Raw genomic sequence first — 20887 nt, 5'->3', positions numbered from 1 at the left:
CGTTCATTATTTGAAATAATGAGCACCTACATTGTGGGAAGTTATTAGTCTTGTTTGATGCATGTGCCATTGGATAAGAGGAGGAAAAGGCAGGTTATAGAGAATATTCCTGTTGTGTACTTTGACTTCTCTCTGCTTCAGCCCTTTGTGTCTGTATTTTATGTAAAGAGTGTTTTACGTGGTTCACTTGAAAACTGAATAGGTCCGATGTAATGTTGTGAAATGGTGCAACGTGGACTGTTTGGGTAATAGTTGGGGAAAAATAAACGCTATATAAATCTACTGTTTTTGTAGGAATGTTTAAAATGTAAGACTATAAAAAATGTGAATACAGGACTAGCTGAATCTTGTGTGCCCGGTTATTTTTGCAACGACCGTCTCTTTCTTTAATTGCATGTGCTGAACTGGTAGCGATATATTTATGTGGTTGCTTACATCAGGTTTGTTTTTGTTTTTACTAGTGTCAGATTAAAATGGGTTACATCAATACATTTTGCTTGTTGCAGAACTAGGTTATGGCACTAGCTGCTATTCAGTTCAGATTATCTTCAGGGTTAGAAAATTACCTATTTTAAAGGTGAAGGTTTTGTTACAAGCCCAGTTTGACTTGCATTGCATGCACTTTAAATCCGAGCATGCTCATTAGTCTTCTTTTAAAGATGGCTTGTCAATCCACCCTTGAGGGATACAGTGGATTGTGCTTCCTACATTTCCAGATCATATGTAGATTTTATTATATTGTCAGCTGAATTTGAGTGTGTATAAGCTGAACATGCAGCCACGATAGACCCAACACCATTTAAGATGCATTCTGGGATTGCATATAGCACAGGTTTCCAGCCAATGTTCTTACAAATTGACAAAGCTGTTGTTTGTATTTGTATGTCAGCTAAGAAGACTGACACTACGAACTGAAGCGACAGAATTTATTCAGTTTTACATTTGCTACAATTTGAGCACTGCTGTTTAATTTCCAAATCTGTTTTCTTTGTGTGTGTGTGTGTGTGTGTGTGTGTGTGTGTGTGTGTGTGTGTGTGTGTGTAACAAACCCGACTTATAGGACACACAATTAAAATAAACCTGTGCCCCACCATAACAAGGTCCCTTTCTGCTTTCTAACTGTGTCATAGTTCCATTCAGTTTAATAATACAATATTCTCCAAATGACCAGTAAAGGTATAGATCAAACCCTATGTACTTACTGCCTGGATTGTGCTCAGACAGTACACACTGCTAAATCTCAGAAGGGGATCTCCATCTGCACACATGGTGGCCGTTTGAAGTGACCTGCACATCTAATAGTGTGCATACAAATCCTCATCATTAGATCTAGAAATGCTGTATCTGTCATCATTACATCTATTAGATATAGAAATTCTGGCAGTTTGGCAAGCCTGTAGTGATGCAATTTCCTTATCTTAAGGTGTAATCATGTGTGTTTTAATTGGCAGATTCTTTTTAAAATGACCCTATTTTATAAACAATCAAGTTTAATTCAAAATGTGAGTGGAGTGCTGCACACAAGGGGTGTACAGTGAAGCACTGTGATGGTGTCAGAAGCCCACCAGCATCACAATATAGTGTGCAAATAAAAAAATGGTTTACTTAGTCAAAAGGACAAGAAAATAAACGTGTCTCTAAACGTATAACTCATTGTAACATTACTGATGTCAGACTGTTCTATAATTTTTTGGGGGGATTCTACTTCCTCAAGCTGTGTTTCAAGCATTATTTCATGCTAAAATTACATGTGTTCTGTTTAGGATGCTTCAATCTGGACCCAAACAGAGTTCTGGATATCATCTTAGAAGTTTATGAATGCCGACCTGAACAGGATGACTTCTTTGTACCATTAATAGAATCTTATATGGGCATGTGTGAACCTCAAACACTGTGTCATATCCTTGGTTTCAAATTCAAATTTTACCAGGTAAGAATTTTCTATAATGCTTTTGAAATGTCCTTTTTTTGTGTTTGTATTTGGCAAGGCCAACCCTTAAGGGGTATGGGTGGGTCCAAGGGACAAGATCTGCATTTTTAGAGGGTAAGCTCATCAGGCGTTAAATGGGCAGCAGAATCGGCTACAAAACACAAAGAAATAAGAGTAAATATGTGTGAGACGTTCAAGGGACACTCCTGGCCCTTGTTTTTGGAAATGAATGACAGAGCTTGTTGTACTGTAATCTATGTTCTAGTGAATAAAAGTGGTTATGGAGAGTTTCTTTAAATACAACATAATTTTAAATGATAGATAATCAAATTGCAAATTACTCTTTCCCCCTCATATCGGTCATTTTGGTCTGTGCCAGTAGGCACAAAGATAAGAAGGCTTTGCATGTCTGTTATTAGGAAAACCCTACTCTTGGTGTCTCCTGTGTGCCTTCAGCCTATGGGAAAGCATTGCCTGCAAAGGGAAGGATGGAGGAGGGTCAGAATGATTTAATGCAACAGGAGTGAGTGTGAGAAGAAAACAAGTTTTATCTATGTATCTCAAATCAGACATAATGTATAGATAACTTTTAAGCTTGTTATGGGAAGCAAGCCTGTGCTTCCCGAACAGGGACTCAGAACAATAATTAATGCTCTCACCAATAGACAGTGGAAAACAAAATATGAGCTTTTAATAGTATGAAGGGAAGACACACTTAACATGAGTCAAGACAGATTGTTAGAAAACTGCAAACCTTTATCTGTCATGAGAGGTTAACTTTAAAATTAAGTGGTCTGGGTTCCAGGTCCCTCTAGTGTTAACCCTGCAGCTGAAAACATAGCAGTTTCAGAGAAACTGCTATGTTTCACTGAGGGTTAATCCAGCCTCTAGTGGCTGTCTCACTGACAGCCGCTAGAGGCGATTCCGCGTTTCTCACTGTGAAAATAACAGTGAGAAGACGCTGGACGTCCATAGGAAAGCATTGAGAAATGCTTTCCTATGGGCGGTTTGAATGCGTGTGTGGCTCTTGCCGCGCATGCACATTCGGCGCTGACTGCGGCAGTAGGCGGAGAGTTGCCCGGCGCTGGAGAAAGGTAAGTTGCTGAAGGGGTTTTAACCCCTTCAGCCCACGGGAGTGGGACCCTGAGGGTGGGGAAGACCTAAAGATCCTATAGTGCCAGGAAAACAAGGTTGTGTGAGCAAGACATAGTGCCTAGTGCTTGCATTCATGCAGGGTTCTATGGGAAGATGTTTGTGAGGATGCCATTGTATACTTAGAGCATCTTGGTAATGTAGTGAGCCTATAATCCATCAGTGTAGTGCAGAATTAGGTTTATTTATGATTCTACTGCTCACTTAACACCAGTAAATATTTGTTTTCTTGACTGAACAAAAACAAAAATCATCTCCAAAAAAACCTGACAATCCCACTTCAAATGTCTTAAGAATAAAAAAAAAAAAATATTTAAAATGCAAAAAAAACATGTTTTTAAAATTATGTTTTTCAATAACATTAACATACCAATGTTTTATATTACAGGAACCTAATGGGGAGACTCCCTCATCTTTGTACAGAGTTGCAGCTGTTCTTTTACAGCAAACTCTCATTGAATTGGAGGATCTATATGTACATGTAAGTGCCTTTGTTTATCTTTCACCTTCTTTAACATAAAATGCATGCAACAGACTTCAAGCTAACCATCCCCTGCATTTTATTTCTGTAGTGTCCAGCTTTGTTAATATTTCAGACAGCAGCGGTCCTTAGCTTGCCAGACATTCCTTCAGCTCAAAGACTTAAATTAATTATTTCTATTTGCTTTAAAATAAAAGAGGCACTGCACAATGCTTGCATTATTTCCAGTTTTTAGTAAACACATTGTTGTAATATATTTAATGTTTTTTATTATATTGTTTACCTGAAAATGTGTACCATGGTACTTTCAATGTACATGCCTTAACCATTTTTCTCCTAGAATTGAGTATACACTTTTTTTTTTTTCCTTTTATGTATTTAGCAGAATGATATTTATCCCATAAAGCCTCACCCTCGTTTATATTTAGGAATGATTAGCAACCTGTAATGGAACAAATTCCTTTGCCATAAGCCACTAATCACTAACTTGATAAAAATATAAGCTCAACCGTGGTTTCCAATACTAAAGGGATTTTTAATGGGTCATATCATTCTTAGTCTGGGAGGGGGCATGAGTTAATTTAGTCTACCATCTTGCTGTTGGCACTGGTTTAGTATTCCAGAGATTGAAAACATAGCTGTAACCGTTTTTAAATACATTTATTTTAGAAATTTACAATTTAAGTCTACTGTATGTGGACAATATGCTCACATTCTTTTTTAAATTAATGTTGCCGCTTTGAAAAAGCAATGCTGCTAGTTATGCCTTCAGGGTCATTACAAATACCTAAAAGCAAGGTATTTGACCATTTATATTTATCTGTTTTTTTTTGTTTTTGTTTTTTTTTTGGTCACACCTACTGAAGGTGTGTTTTTTTTTGTTTTTTTTTAGTTTGATAACCATTAAAGGACCACTCTAGTGCCAGGAAAGCATACTCGTTTTCCTGGCACCCACCCTCAGGGACCCACTCCCGCCCGGCTCTGGAAAGGGGTAAAAACTTACCTTTTTCCAGCGCTGGGCGGGGAGCTCTCCTCCTCCTCTCCGCCTCCGATCCTCCCCGTCGGCTGAATGCGCACGCGCGGCAAGAGCTGCGCGCGCATTCAGCCGGTCACATAGGAAAGCATTCATAATGCTTTCCTATGGACGCTTGCGCGCTCTCACTGTGATTTTCACAGTGAGAATCACGCAAGCGCCTCTAGCGGCTGTCAGTGAGACAGCCACTAGAGGATTAGGGGGAAGGCTTAACTAATTGATAAACATAGCAGTTTCTCTGAAACTGCTATGTTTATAAAACAATTAGTTAACCCTAGCTGGACCTGGCACCCAGACCACTTCATTAAGCTGAAGTAGCCTGGGTGCCTAGAGTGGTCCTTTAAGACCTTGTAGAACATTGTATACTCTCTAAAGCAATTCATTTCCCAAGTATTTTATAAAGGTTGTACAAATAAGTAGTCAAATTTAAAACATCTTGCAAATTTACAAAATGGTTTTTCGTTTGTCTGAAAAGCAATCTACACACAAAATTGCTGTTTTATTATATCCATGCTTCAAATTGATCTTAGGCTAATATTTTTTTTCAATCAAAAAGTGCTCTTAGTGAAGCAAAGAATCCTCCATACAATCTAGCGTCTCATTATGTGTGGTATTACATTTTGTAAGCTGCAAGGTGTGTATGTTTGATGAAATGATGACAAGGACATTAAATTTGCTATGTTGCTGTGTAGCTACTGCCTCTAGACAGCACTATCTTTGAAGAACACAAGAAGGAAGTTCTAGAAGCTAAACAGCTTGTGCGAAAGCTAACGTTGGTAATTCTATCATCTGATAAATCTGATGAGAAGGAGAAGGACAAAGACAAGGATGAAGAAAAAGCTGAAAAGGTAAGGAACTCTTAGAGACAATATCTTTCACTGCTATCGGTGTTGTATTCGAGCTGAAAGCAATGATCTGTCAGACAGACTGCAGGCAAAAAAAATATACACATTTCAAGTTTGGGAAAAAAAGAACCTGTTCACTGGGAGGATGTCCCAGGTCAGTGTATTTGTGTACCTAAACCAAAGAATGATGGAACGGTAGTAGACTTCATTGGAAAGTAGGAACTACATTTTCTCATGAACAAGTGTGGCAATTGTCAGCCATTTCCCACCAGCCATCACTCTCGATAGCTACAGGCATCTTCTCCCAAGCAACACACCAAATAAGGCTTTTCATTATTCATGAATGAAAAGATCTACAAAGTGAGATCTGCTGTAGACATTCATGTTCAAGGGAGAACACCTCTTTGTTTTGTTTTTTTATGTGTTCTGTGTAAATGTTCTACCTACCTTCATCTAGAATTAGCTAATGGCTAGGAGCCCATAAACTCTTGGCTTTAGTTTTTATTTTTTTTAATCTTTTTCCCCCCCTTTTCTTTCATTAATGAGCTTCTCAGCCGTCATGCGCTGGGGCCATGTGAACCTTCTCACACACAGTTAGTAGCGCCCATGCAACCACTTGCTATTATATAGAACATTGTGATGATGTTTTTAGATATCTACTGTTACTAGTCAAAAGATATAAGAAATATAGCAATTACAGACGGGGCAAAGGGATTAAGCGGAAATATTTTTTTTTCCCTTTAAAATAAAAATAAAAAAAATCCATCAAATAGGTGATTAGTTTACATATGATATTGTAATGTATTCATTGAGGTACCTGACAAATATATGCATGACATTAATACACTTGAAAATTAGTCTGTTGGCAAAATGCATGGATAACCTGGAGCCTTCAGAACCTTCCTTAATCACCCTGCATGGCCTAAGTGCACCTGGCAGATCCAGGAGAGTTGTATGATTGAAACTAGTTTCAAAGTATACTGCTTGGAATCATTTTATATTTTGTTGAATTTAGCGTGTGGAATCTGGATGTAAATAAATATTTGAAACTGTACTCCAGAGATGGCTCAAATGAGCAGAATCAAAATACTAATTCAGGGTTTATTGTTTCAGCAGTGTGATTTGATTCTGGTCATCAGTGAAATTATCAGCTTACAGAGAATTTTATTTTTTAAACATGCCTAATTCCTGCTACCAATTTGCCATTTGCTAACCTATTACAGTTAACTAATATTCATTTTATTAGAATATAGTTTTCTTTGCTTACATATTGTAATTTTTTATTTTTTATATAAAAAATCACTTAAATCATTTTTATACAAAAAGGAGGCCTGATATAATGCCAAACATATCTGCACACACACCAGTCAAGCCATAAGACTTGCTTTTCCCAGAGAAATCTCAAATTTGTAGTAATGTTACAATCGCAAGGGATTCTGGGTGGGCATATGCAAATTAGTTCAACAAAGAATCACCTTTTTTGATTCACTATTCCATTTAAAAATAAAAAATTTATTTTTATATATATATATATATATATATATATATATATATATATATATATATATATATATATATATATATATATATATATATATATATATATATATTCCCAGCAACCAGGCTGAATGGCTTTTATCGCCAGGTGCCTTAGGCAAGACCCATAGATATCCATCATCATATTTAAATGGCTGCACTCATGGTCTTGCAAATAAGAATGGGTAAAAGTACAATCAACGTTTCAGTCCTCGTCTGGGGCTTTCATCAGGATAAGATTTTTATTTATCCTGAAGAAAGTCCCAGACGAGGGCTAAAATGTTGATTGTACTTTTACCGACAATGGAATAAAGAATGGATTTTTATTTGCAAGACCATGAGTGTGTGTGTGTGTGTGTGTGTGTAGCATTTCTCAATTTGCTATAATTTAGAGTTTAGTGTGTGTGTGTATATATATTGCACGGTTCTAAGAAAATAGCGTAGACTTTCTATGTATAATAAGTAAATGTCAAAATTGCTTGGTATCACTTGGGTTTCAGTTTTTATTTCAACTAGTAATTTTACTGTAATTTTTTTGTAAAACTTTTATGGCCTACATATTTTTTTTTGATTGATGTCAAAAGTAAAGGGCCATTCTGAAAAGAAATAAATAAGCTTTAATTTAATTCCTTCTTTATTATTGCAAAGGGAATGGTTTGTTTAGTTAAATTGCTCTGGCTTTCCCATGTTGTGATGAGTATATTGAAAAAGCATGCCAAAGGGAATAAATGTTCTGTATACACAGTAAAGAAATATTGTGAGTATATTTATCCATTTTTTTATTGGAAGATGGAATTCCTTTTACATGAAATGATTTCAGGAACATCGGGCCATGAAGATAGATGGGATTACTTTTTAGTAATTACTGCTAATATGTTTCTAGCCTCCAGACAACCAGAAGCTTGGCTTATTGGAAGCACTGTTAAAAATCGGAGACTGGCAGCACGCTCAGAACATTATGGATCAAATGCCTCCGTTTTATGGCACCTCTCATAAATCGATTGCCATAGCTCTGTGTCATCTTATTCATGTAACGATCGAACCGCTCTATCGGAGGTAAGTTCATTTACTTAATACTAGCAAGATTACAGACCTGTTACAAACCTTCTTGTGAACTATTAATCTTTCGGATGTTCAGTCATGGTGTTTATGATACTGAATTCTTCAAGCTGGGCATGTATATCAGGGAGAATAGCAAAGTGTTGAAGCACCTCTTGAAAATTATCCTACAGATGCATAATTGGACATTTTCTTTATTCTAAGTACCGTATTTATCGGCGTATAACACGCACCTCATTTTCAGAAGGAAATTCCAGGAAATTTCCCCCCTCCCATAGTATTCCCCCCCTCATCCCATAGTGTTCCCCCCCCTTTCCATAGTATTCTCCACCCCTCCCATAGTATTCTCCCCCCTCATCCCATAGTATTCTCCCCCCTCATCCCATAGTGTTCCCCCCTCATCCCATAGTGTTCCCCCCTCATCCCATAGTGTTCCCCCCCTCATCCCATAGTGTTCCCCCCCTCATCCCATAGTGTTCCCCCCCTCATCCCATAGTGTTCCCCCCTCATCCCATAGTGTTCCCCCCTATCCATAGTATTCTTCCCCCCCCATAGTATTCTCCACCCTCTCCCATAGTGTCCCCCCCCCCCCATCCCATAGTGTCCCCCCCCCCCCCCTCCCATAGTATTCTCCACCCCCTCCCATAGTGTCCCCTAGTGCACTCTTTGCCTCTTGTCCCATATTTACTTACCTGTCTTGAAGCGTGGGCCGGCTTCACAGCGCGCACCGTGGTACTGGAACTTCAATTTCAGGTTCCGGTTTCCGGCGGGACTGAAAGGAAGTGCACACTTCCTTTCAGTCCCACCGGAAACCGGAACCTGAAATTGAAGTTCCAGTACCGCGGTGCGCGCTGAACACCTGCCCACGCTTCAAGACAGGTAAGTAAATATGGGATATCGGCGTATAACACGCACCCATCATTTCCCCCCTATTTTCAGGGAGAAAAAGTGCGTGTTATACGCCGATAAATACGGTATATAATGCCTAGTAATGGAAGCATCTTGTGTGTGGTGTGACATATGCCCCCAAATTTACTTTTATTGTTTCGCATTCACAGTTGTATTTAATATTGCTTATGGCATCCAGCTAATGGTTTGCATGATGTCATAGATTGCAGTACTAGTGAATCAGGCAATGAAAGACCCAAAAGCAGAGTCCCACTACAAAAAACAAAAACTCCTCAAATCCTTGACACCTATGCAAGATAATGTTACTCTCTTGCATCTTATTTGTTATCCAGTCGAGATGCACCTTAGCAGTCTGTCAAATATTTTATTTATCCAACTGTGGCTTTTTTTTTTTCTTACAGAGTGGGCGTTCCTAAAGGGGCCAAAGGTTGTCGCGTTCCTCGTTTGCTGAGTAAGAAGGCTCCAAAACTAGTAGAATGTTTTGAAGACTTGAGGAAAGATGTTTTCAGCATGCTTTGCTTCCTTGGCCCTCATCTTGCCCACGATCCCATTCTGATGGCAAAAATTGTCAGGCTTGGCAAAGCACTGATGAAAGAGGTTTGTGTTGCCTGTCAGCAGAAATGCTTATCTTTTCTATACACTCTATTGTTAGTGATGACAACCAGCAAGTGGAAACAGGGGCTGGTTTTATTCTTCTTGTTTAGTTTGTGTCCTTTTAAATTAGGGATATCTTGGGCTGTTTCACAGTGCTCATTTCATGTAACACAAAATGTTCAACGTTTCCAAAAACAGTTTTGTGAAGCCTGTGCGGTCTTTTTCTGGGAGGGTCATTGACTCTTACTTATTAGCTGTTTCTAGAATAGTGGTAGGCAACATTCAGCACTCCAGATGATGTGGACAACATGTCCCCTAATGCTTTGCTGGCATTTTGGCTGTAAGACCATTATGGAAAATCTATTCTAAAACATCTGGAGTGCTGAGGTTGCCATCTTCTTTTCTAGAATCTATAGCTGCTCTGTCACTGTGCTGGTTGTGTTTTTAAATTAGCTCGCTTTGTCCCTCTATTTTTTGTAATCTTTTTTTGTTAAATGTATCTTAGTTTTTTTTTTTTTTAGTTATGCATGAGGAAAAGTAGGGATTACTTTTTGTCCTGGGGAGCTTGATCTTTGGCAAATTTTGGCAATGGCCAGACTCTAAGCAGAGTTTTATTTAGGTTGCTTATCTAATTTACTCACAATCCATGAGTCACAATAATTTTACAGAAGGTCTAATATGAGACTTAAAAGGGACACTATAGTCACCATAACCATTTCATATATTCAAATTAGTTATACTGCCTCATGTCCCCTGGAATGGGAACTCTGATAGGCTAAAAGCAGTCAGATGACACCCTCAGCCAGTCACAGCTGCCCATTGCTGCTCAGGCTAATACTTTCTCACTAGCCATAGCAACACAGAAGGGGATGGACTGCTGGCATTTCGCATTAATACATAAAAAAATCACAGAATGATTGACACTGAATGAAAGGGCTGCACCACTGGACTCCAGACACTATAACCAGTTCATTGAGATGCAAATACAGTGTTCCTTTCATGGTCAGGGAAGAACAAAATTGAGGGGCCCAGGTATTAGGATCCAGAAAAAAAAAAAAAAAAAAAAAAGATAAATATAAATAAAGGCATGTGACAAAGAGGGGAGTATATCATTAAGATACAGGGGGCATAAGGAAAAAAAAAAAGCATGACATGGCTGTCTTAGCATGTTTTTCTTATTGCCTTTGTGCAAGCTGTTGCATGTCTTATCTCATTATTTGACACCATCTGTCTATATCTTTATATTCTAAATGGGGCATCTAGGTACACTTTAGAAAGAGACAAGAAAATAGCTGCATGACCATACGCAACAGTGCATTTTTTTATAGCCTTACTTTTGGACGGCCCCCGAACGACAATTAAACATATTTAACCTGCTTGTTTGCTCCTCTCCCTTTTATCTCTTCTCCCACCATATAGCTTATCTGTTGGCTGACCTGAGCAATTAGTTAAGTTGCACAGCAGCAGGAGCCTGTTAATAAACTGAGATGCGCTAACGTTTGGCTTATGATTTTAAATTATACCTGTATTTGTACAGAAATACATTTTTAAATCGAGTTCACACCGTGTGCAGCTTGATGGTGAGACAGAAAGCTGTACTGCTTCGATCACTGGGTAAAAAGCATCTATCGCCATTTTCTGGTGGTTAAACATTATATAAGGTTCTGAATAAAACTGAACACTAGCATTTTGGAATAAAAAACAAAAACAAATGTGACACAGATTTTTGACTGCAGATTTTATATAAATATCTGTGGTCCTTGTTCTTTAAAGGCAGAATTATAATGGCTATACTCATTGGTTTCATCAGAAGCACAGTTTGAGACTCAAAAAAAACTTGTCAGAATAACTGCACAATCTTAAAATGCACACTGGGGAGGAATTTTTTTTTCTCGGATTTTCCGAAGATAACGAAGCTCCTTCGATGCACAACATTAAAACATGTCTGTTCTCAGACAGTTTGTGTATATTTAATATCACTAATCCCTTGCCCCACTGTGTCCCTGTTTCTGTTTTTCGCGGCCCACTCTGAAATCTCTGGGCACAACACAATCGTTGATAGTGAGTTTTTGTTTTGTTTTTTCATCCATCTGTGAGCAATTCCTACACACATTTCTCTGTACATGAATAATCCAGGGTTTGATTACTTTGTGAAAAATCCCATCTAGTGCAATGTTTTTACAATTTACGTGTATCCCACCTTATTATTGGAAAACTGCAAACCATGTAATTGTTAATTGACTCTCTTTTTTTGGGTTCTTGAAGTATCAGTCTGATTCAAGTAAACCGGAGGAAAAAGAACGAATGGTAAGTCTAAGCATTTGCATTATATCCCATATGTGGCCCTCTGTTACATGATGATCAACAAAAACCTTTAAAACTAAACAAAAAAATCCAAGCCTAAGCAATGGTGTAAGGAAAAGAAAGGGTAAGGCAATATAGACGCAAGACAAATGTAACACAGCATATTACATATTTCTATTAATTTGAGATTATAAGTAATTCATTACAATGTGATAGCTTTTCAAGAAACCTGACATATTTTTAATCTAAACATTTCCTGCTAGTATATTGGTCTGTATGTTTGAGCAATACCGTCCTTCTTGTCTAGTGGAACCTGTTGGAAAACTGTGGCATGGTGGAACATGCTCAGATTGTCCAGGGCAAATAGAGCATTGTGTAGATCATGAGCATCTTTTCCATCCCCTGACTAGGTTGCTGTGGCTTTTCTCATCTTAATGGGATTCTCTCACATCCAGTACTGCAGTCTAGGCCTACAAAAAATCCAGTGATGTAGCCGGTTATGGCCATTCGTTATGGCCACTTGTGTTTTGCCCTTTAGTGGTTGATTATTCCTCGACTATTAAAGCAAACTGCAGAATACTGGTGATGCCATAAGAGCTTCTGTATTTGCTTCTGCTTGCTATAGTGATTAGCCACCCCTTAGAAATTTCTGTACACTATTTAGAAGCATATGTTTGTATTAATAGACTTATGTTTCAATAGAATTTGCTGGCATTCAAAAGCTGTGTAATAACATTTCTGACTGCCCCGGAGTAACCACTTTAAAAATGTTGGTGATAAAGCTTTTTTTAAGACATCATTAATGGCAAGTGTTCCAATATAGTCTAATTAGTTCTTATTGTGTAGCAAGTTATGAAAAGATGGCAGCCAGCACGAAAATGATCTGCAAGGTTGAGATGATTTATAGACTGCTGTAAAAGTGCAGATAATTCTTAGCTAGTTGAGGAGATTCCTAATGATAATATGCTGGAGTTTAGAGTGGAGAGACATGGTTTGTGGTGTTACTCATGTGTCAATGGAAATTCAGGTTTCTTTTGTAATGATGAAAACCTAGAGTGGTCATTCAATTTCATTTTAGTAACATTACATCTATATTGTGGTAGCCAAATGTCTAAGCAATTATATAGATTTCTTTTCCCCCATCATCAACCCAATAACTCTTACTCGCTACTTTATAAAGTTCCTACTGCATTTGTCATAGAATTGCTACGAAAGCATTTACCCTCCATCCATCTCACAATGTGTGTTCTTAGTGTATTAACTTGGTTATCCAGGAAAGTATGAACATGATCCCAAAGTGCTCTCTCAGTATTGGACCCAATAGCCATGTTATTAATACTTTCGCATGAAACACTGTCCCATCAGCAAGGGTCAGAAAAATTTAATGGTACCAGAAACTGTACGTTTCTTGGAGTCCCTAAAGTAACCTGTAATTCATGGAAATCTAACCACGCTCATCCACGATGACTTTTTCTTTTAGGACTATCTGTTCCTAATATAAGGGATCTGTGTGATGGCAATTAAGTCAAGTAGGGGATGAAAAGCATAGTGCATAGCCAGAGATATTTTTTTGGTAAAAGGTGTTCATGAAACAGAGTATTTGCTTTTGGTTGATCTCACTTACTCGACATACAGGGTTATTTACTAAAGCGAGAATCAAGAGACTTTGAAATTTAAGGACAAAGTAACGGAACTCGAAGCATAGAGGAATTGGAGAATATTTCCAGCTTGGCTTTATTGACCTTAAACTTGAAATTCACTTTAAATTCTCACTTTAGTAGATAACCCTCTGTGTGTCAGAAATGTAAATTGCTGTAACGTTAGTGAAAGCCTCTGATCATTGTTATTCCCTCTCAATGTATTTCTTGACAGGAAGTCTTGTTCAGTTGCCTGCTGAGCATTACAGATCAGGTTTTATTGCCTTCGCTTACGCTCATCGATTCGAATGCGTGCATGTCTGAGGAACTCTGGGGGATGATTAAAACCTTTCCTTATCAGTATAGGTAAGCTATAATTTATGATAACAAAGTTGATACTTGTTATTAAAATTTTAAATGAGCTATTTTTTCACGTTTACCTTTTATGTGAGTTGATAATGTATCATTCAATAAATTACGTTCTGTTTTGATGAAACACTCATTTTTCACCTTTAAATAGAAGTCATCAGTATTCTACACCTCTCCATTTGGACAGCCTGTCCTGCTACTTCTAGTTTAGTTCCATTGCATTTGTCCCAAGCACCTGCCTTGCAAAGGTTTATCAATTAACTGTTAAAGGGACACTCCAGGCACCCAGACCACTTCTGCCCATTGGAGTGGCACACACTTCTTGCACACACTCACATCATTTTAGTTATTGTTCCCTACCTTTGGGAGTTGGTATGGGGCCTCTCTCTGGGGTCCAGTGGGGATCTTCTCCTACCTACTCCTCACTGCTCACTCACGCATGCAGTTTAGTGATGCCGGACCGGAATGACGTTCTATTCCGGCACCCGGCATCACTACAGAGGGCGCGCGCGGGAGCAGTAAGGAACAGGAAGACTGAGCTCCCTCGCTGTTGCCAGCGACTTCACCTCCCCGGCCGGGTAAATTTTAGCAGAGTAGGCACCTGTAATGTGGGGGTGCCTACTCTGCCTTAGTAAGCATGGCAAACTCGCGGCTCGCCCTAGGCTGTCACTGCTTTGTGTGTGTGAGTGTGCAATTAAAGGAACACTATAGTCACTAGAACCACTACAGCTGAATGTTATGGCTTAAGGTTGCCTGCAGACTTTTCAATGTAAACACTATCTTTTCAGAGCAAAGTAACACCTTTAGCGGTAGTCACACAGACTGCCACTAGAGGTGCTTCCTAGTCCAGTGCTGCATGAAGTCGCTAAACGTTCCCCATAGAGATGCATTGACCCAATGCATCTCTTTGATTAGATGCTGATTGGTGCAGCGCTGTGTTTTTGTGCACATGTGCAATAGCTTCCCAATGCTTTCCTATGGGAAAGCATTGGATTGTCTTAAATCATCAAGACTGTTCATCTCAACCATGGAGGCTAGACAGGTGTGGCATGGGAGAAAAGGTGAGTAAAATTACCATTTCAGCGTGTTCATGAGTGGGGCCAGTCACCTAAAATATCACATCAGGACTATAGTGTCAGGAATACATGCTTGTATTCTTGACAGTATAGTGTTCCTTTAACCCCTTAAGGACACATGATGGAAATATTCTGTCACGATTCCCTTTTATTCCAGAAGTTGTGTCCTTAAGGTTAAGTAGACATATGTTTCTTTGTCCCTTTATAACCTCTTCAGAGCCAGAGGGGAATACACTGCATTGCTTTGTAAGTTTTTCAGTATACCACTGATATAAATGTTGCTTTGCTCCTAGCTTTAATGCCTCTGCCTGCAATCGTAGTGACATTTGTCAAGATCTGGTTTAATTTATTGCAGAGAGAGTGTTAATAATCCATATCTAGCCCCTTACAAAGAAGAATTGAATATAATCTAAGCGGCAGATCCACAAATGTGCCTTTGTATAGTTAGATTGCAAGACCGTTGGAGCAGGGCCTTCTTCACCTTTTGTTTCTGTTAATTTTTGTATGTCAATTACTTGTCCCCATTCTCTGATTAGAAGCTGTGTTCCTTGCTGTTTCTTAGTCCCAGAGGTTCTGATTTAGAGATGATTCTCTGATGAGATAAAATAGTTACCAAAGTTCAAACTAGGCTATTTTGCATAAAATAAGCAACTTCTTTATCTGTCTTTTTTTTTTTTTTTTTTTTTTAAATGGAACTAAAACTCTAAAGTGTTTTTTTTTTTCATTAGATTCACTCTCACAACAGGCATTACAGATTGCACTTCATTGTATATACTTAGTCTTGTTTATTTTGTTTGATTCAAGATATCATCTGTATGGACTTTGGAAAAATGAAACTTACAACAGCCACCCATTGCTAGTCAAAGTTAAAGCACAGACCATTGACCGAGCTAAATATATCATGAAGTAAGTAAACACAACTATATTAATCTATAATTTTGTTGGATATTTCTGTATTGTGTATGCAATAATGAAATGGGCATTGTGATCTGTTTAAAAAAACGAACAACAATACTTGAACTTAAATTTACGTTAAATACAAGATAACAGATACAGAAAGAAAGTATTGGAATGTTATTAAAAATTCTTCATGGGTTTTTCCCTCTTTTATTGTGCCTGGAAACCACCAATGTAGTGCAAACTGGAGTCTACAATTAATTTTTCAAATCACGAATGTGAGAATTCCAGATAGAGAGGGGGACATTAGCTTGGTACAAAAAAAATGAGCAAACCTACTTGTGGTTTTTTTTTTTTTTAAATCTGATTGCGGGCTGAAGAGCTTTCAGTTAAAAACTGACATCTGAGTGACCACCTCCTTTAGAAAGCTAGGGAAGCACCAAATTTAACAGAACAAGTTGCTGTTTGGGGATAACTCCCTGCTAAGTCTGCAGATCCCCAGGAATTTCAGCAAAGACGGGAATTTTAATGTTTTAATTATTTCCTTATTTCTCAATTTCAGATATTTTATTCTCTATATATTTTTTTAGCCATTACATATATGTTATATATTTGCAATGGATAAAAAAAAATGAACTCCATCTTGGAAAGTCCCTTGAAAAAAGGCAAAATGCTACAGGCAACTGGTTTCTTTTTTGGTGTGCTGCTCAGAGGGTTCTACCTGTTAATGCAGAGTTCTCGGAGTGTAACTGGAATAAATTACTCCAATAACTAGTTTAGGGTATCTGAAGAATTGAGTCACTGGTTACTGATTTTCCTTTTTTTTCTCATTATATGTGATATATTTTAGAACTGGTGCAGAATCTGAACTAGGGGCCTGTTTCAATGAGTTCTTAAATGCTTTAGTGTGTTTTTTAGCAAGTAGGATGAAATCTATCTTTTATAGCTATTGTAAAAGTCACTGAACCACTTCAAAAAGCCAAGACTGTTAGTTTTCTGTATAAACAAACTATTAACTGCAGCAGTCCTCACACAGGCTATATTTTAGTATATAGTGTATGCACCCATAGACAACCTTAGCTATATTGCCCATTGGCCAGCCCTGGAAATTGTAATCTGTTCTTTCTAAAACCTCTAGTGTTTTAATGTACTTTATTACATGCTCTCTTCATTCTAGAGTTTTGCGCTTATGTGTAGTAATAGGTCTTGCTCTTGAGCCCTGTTGTGAAAAGTATAGCCCTTTTTTTGAAGACAGTCTGCATTAAGTATAGTAATACTATTATTCTGTAATAATGCTCTGTGGTCTTCATTGTGGACATTTAGTACAGAAACTAAAACAAAATATTGCCAGCCTTGAGAATCCATTGATGGCAAAGTGATTTCTGTTAAAATGCAAAAAAAGGTAGATCTCCCCCCCCCCACCCCAGATGTTGTGGAACTACAATTCCCTTGATGCTTTGCATTCCTTTAGAATGCCTTTAGCATGACAAAGCATCATGGAAACCTCTGGGGATCTACCTATTGGGCATTATTATTATTATTATTATTCGTAGCGCTTTACAATATTATGAGAGGGGGGATTTAACTATCAAGATGACAGTTACAAGAAAACTTACAGGAACGATAGGTTGAAGAGGACCCTGCTCAAATGAGTTTACAGTCTATAGGATCCATGATTTAGTCTATCTATCTATCTTTCTATCTTTGCAGTGTTTTTTAGAATTGTGTTTTCTTTCTAAACCTGACTTGGTTAAATCACTTTCTCTCTCTCCCTCCTCCCCCCTGTGAATAAGCAAATTTGTTCTAGGAAGCAAAAAAGGGTTCTGCAATGCTGATTACAGTAACCAGTTGAAAGTATTACTTTAAAGGCACTCGTATTAAACATTGCAGTCCTTGATAAATTACTGAGCATTGCAGTGCTGTTAAGATCATTGAGGTAGAAATGAGCCCCTTACAGGAGAGTTATAGATGTGAGATTCCACAAGCCCAAATGCTTTTAAAGGACTGCACTAAAATGTAATGGCTTCTATCTCAGACTGCTGGGAACCAATTACATCCTGTATTCATGAGATATTTAGCTCCTTCATTAGTCTGCAGTCTCATTAGGTGCAGTCTTTAGTAGTAGCAAAAGGCTGTCAATAATCAAACCCCAGCAAATTTGGAAGACAATTGACAAAAATTATTTTCATTACCTGCAAATGTTACGAGAGTATTTCACTGTTATTATAGGATCTGTTCTAACGGTCCCTCTTAGTTATGATAAATGTACTCTCACTTGTTGGCAATTATAGCCTTTTTTTTATGCTTAAAGACTTTCCGTTGACACAGACTTCCTGTTATCTTGTAGTTTCCTGATTGCTAACTCTGTGCATTGTTTTCTCTACTGCTTGACACTTCTTGTTTATTTTATGGCACCTCTCCATTTATGGCCTATTAAAATCTTAATAGCGTTTATAAAATGTCAGTGGTGGAATAAAAATAAATTATTTATTTTCCCCTTTCATGTTTTTTTTTCTTTTCTTCTTCTATTGCAGACGTTTAACAAAAGAAAATGTGAAGCCATCAGGAAGGCAAATAGGAAAACTAAGCCATAGCAATCCAACGATATTGTTTGACTATGTATGTTGTTTTTTTTTTTTTTTTTTACTTTGTCAATTGTTGAGAAATCTTACTAGTCAGGAAAATGTTTCTTTTGCAACATAGAACAGAATGCATTCTCTGACATATGCCTAATTATGCACTCAGAATAATTTCACGTCAGCCATTCTTATACACGTTTGCCAAACTAGAAACTCACCCTCACATTTTGTTATTCAAGCACGCACACAGTTAGGCAATCATTTACACTGAATTACATTAAGTTTCATTAAGTACAATACATACCGATCTTTGCTATCTACTTGCAAATTGTATGTTTTCATGAGGTTAATTTGTATCGGTGACAATGAAAAACTACCCCAAAAATGCAATACAGGTCTTTGTCATGACAACTTCACAAACAAAAAAAGCCTAACTATGCAAATGGGAAATTATAGGGACACCATAGTCACTAAAACAACTTTAGCTTAATTAAGCAATTTTGATGTATCGATCATGCCACGGCAGTCTCACTGCTCAATTCTCTGCCATTTAGCAGTAAAATCACTTTTTTACAGCTCTAGTCATGCCTTTCCGCATGTGACTTACACAGCCTTCCTACAGACTTCCTGTAAAGTAAGATCTAATGTTTATACAGAAGACAAAAACTTCCAAAGTACTTTAATATCACACAGGCTGTGTGAGTCACAGCCAGATGAGGTGTGGCTAGGGCTGCATGGACAGAAACAAAAGTGATTTAACTCCTACATGGCAGAGAATTGATACTTCAGCAGCATGATGTATATTGCTTTGGTGACTGCATTTAAGGCTGTTGTAGATGAACACAAATTGCTTCTCCTTCTGTAATTCCACATATCAGACTTGGTAAATTCACAGCAAAATCTAGTGTTGTATGGGTAGTGGTGTAAAATATAATTAATACAAAATTTGGCAAATAAATGGTTGTATGAAAAGTGCAAACAGACCAGTTGGTAAACACCTTGGCATGGCTTAATTTGGGAAATAGGTACTTGTCTTTGGCAATTTTGGACGTAACCCGATGTACCAAAATTTTAGAGCTATTTGTTTGCAAAAGCACAATGTGTCTATAGACAGACAAGATGTGATTTTCATTATGTCAGATAATTTAGCTTATTTTGGGATATTTATCTTTAAATCAAATATTATTATTATTAAAAAACAAACACGTTTTAATGAAAACTGAAAAAAAAATTTTTTTGGGGGGGTGGCTATATATGGATAGGGAGTAAATTTATATTTCTTCTACCTTCTACGGGTGGGCTATATTGGTATGTACATTTCTTCCATCTTGAAGCGTTTACGCTCCCAGCACTAAATTCAAGGCTATGCATCTTTTAAAGTTCTCCCCATACTGGGTGCAGATGTATTATTTAACCATTTGATTTATATTTTTACAATAAAAATCCCACTTCAGGTAAGTATATCTTTTAATCTGTTTAGTTCCTGCAGAGTTCAGTTAACAGCTTGCAGAAAATTACTGTTATAACTTGACTGCACATAAGACTTGCCAATTTCATCCTATGTAAGCGTAATCACACTTTTTTGTTTGTTTTTTTATTCTTTTGTTTTTTTCGTCTTTCCTCAGATCCTTTCACAGATACAGAAATATGACAACTTAATCACACCAGTAGTAGATTCATTGAAATACCTTACGTCCTTGAATTATGATGTCTTGGCATGTATCCTTACACTGTGCTAATGTGGCTGTCTAGTAGCTATGTTGACTAGTTTTTTGAGTCTTACAATTGGTTTTACAGGGGAAGAAAAATCTAGTATTATTGTATGTAACTAATAATTATTCTTAGTTTTTATGGGTAGTTGAAAACATTTTTGGAAGTACATTATAATCTGACAGTAAATTGTGTCCTCATCAAAGATGTGTGATGAAAACTATTTATAGAAAAATGCTAAATTATTTGAAATTTTGTATTTTAATCTTAAACTACCTCATATAGTTTGCAGTTTCTGCTGTCTCTGAGTTACAAAACATTTGATGCCAGTTTCATATTTTTTGGTAAACTGGGTAAAACACTTGGATTATTGGATTATTTAAAAAAAAGTTTTTGTCCTTAACACAAAATTAGACTGTATTATAGAAGCCCTTGCTAATCCAGAAAAGGAAAAAATGAAGCATGATGACACCACAATCTCCAGCTGGTTGCAAAGTTAGTATTTTAACTCTCTTCCTTGTAAAACGCAAATTTATATGGATTACAAGGGATAATTCTTATGTGGGGTGTGGGCAGGTGCTTAACAAGAAGTTAAAGGGGCACCATAACAATTTAATCTCACGGACTGTTTAATCTTATCACTGGCCGCCCATCTTGAGTAAATATTTGTATTTATTTGTCCTTTACTCACGATGGACAGGTGTTGATAGACTGAGAGTGTCAGTTAATGCTCAAAGTATTGCTTCTACATTAGCCAAGAGCCAAAGGTGAGAGCT

General features: G+C 37.4%; 1 protein-coding gene across 1 annotated transcript in view; it reads left to right on the top strand.

Annotated features, from left to right (window-relative positions):
- THOC2 (THO complex subunit 2) overlaps positions 1-20887 on the top strand; it is a 101754-nt gene that overhangs the window by 26999 nt on the left and 53868 nt on the right. Inside the window, exons 8-18 of the mRNA XM_063432106.1 lie at positions 1764-1930; positions 3471-3563; positions 5289-5444; positions 7861-8033; positions 9347-9542; positions 11805-11846; positions 13716-13846; positions 15730-15831; positions 18357-18441; positions 20027-20120; positions 20526-20606. Coding sequence (XP_063288176.1) covers positions 1764-1930; positions 3471-3563; positions 5289-5444; positions 7861-8033; positions 9347-9542; positions 11805-11846; positions 13716-13846; positions 15730-15831; positions 18357-18441; positions 20027-20120; positions 20526-20606 — 1320 coding nt within the window. The remainder of the gene's footprint in view (positions 1-1763; positions 1931-3470; positions 3564-5288; positions 5445-7860; positions 8034-9346; positions 9543-11804; positions 11847-13715; positions 13847-15729; positions 15832-18356; positions 18442-20026; positions 20121-20525; positions 20607-20887) is intronic.

Source organism: Pelobates fuscus, chromosome 9 (assembly GCF_036172605.1).
Source record: "Pelobates fuscus isolate aPelFus1 chromosome 9, aPelFus1.pri, whole genome shotgun sequence".
NCBI lineage: Eukaryota > Metazoa > Chordata > Amphibia > Anura > Pelobatidae > Pelobates > Pelobates fuscus.
The sequence above is the reverse complement of the archived record's forward strand: the minus strand, read 5'-3'. Positions and strand labels throughout refer to the sequence as shown.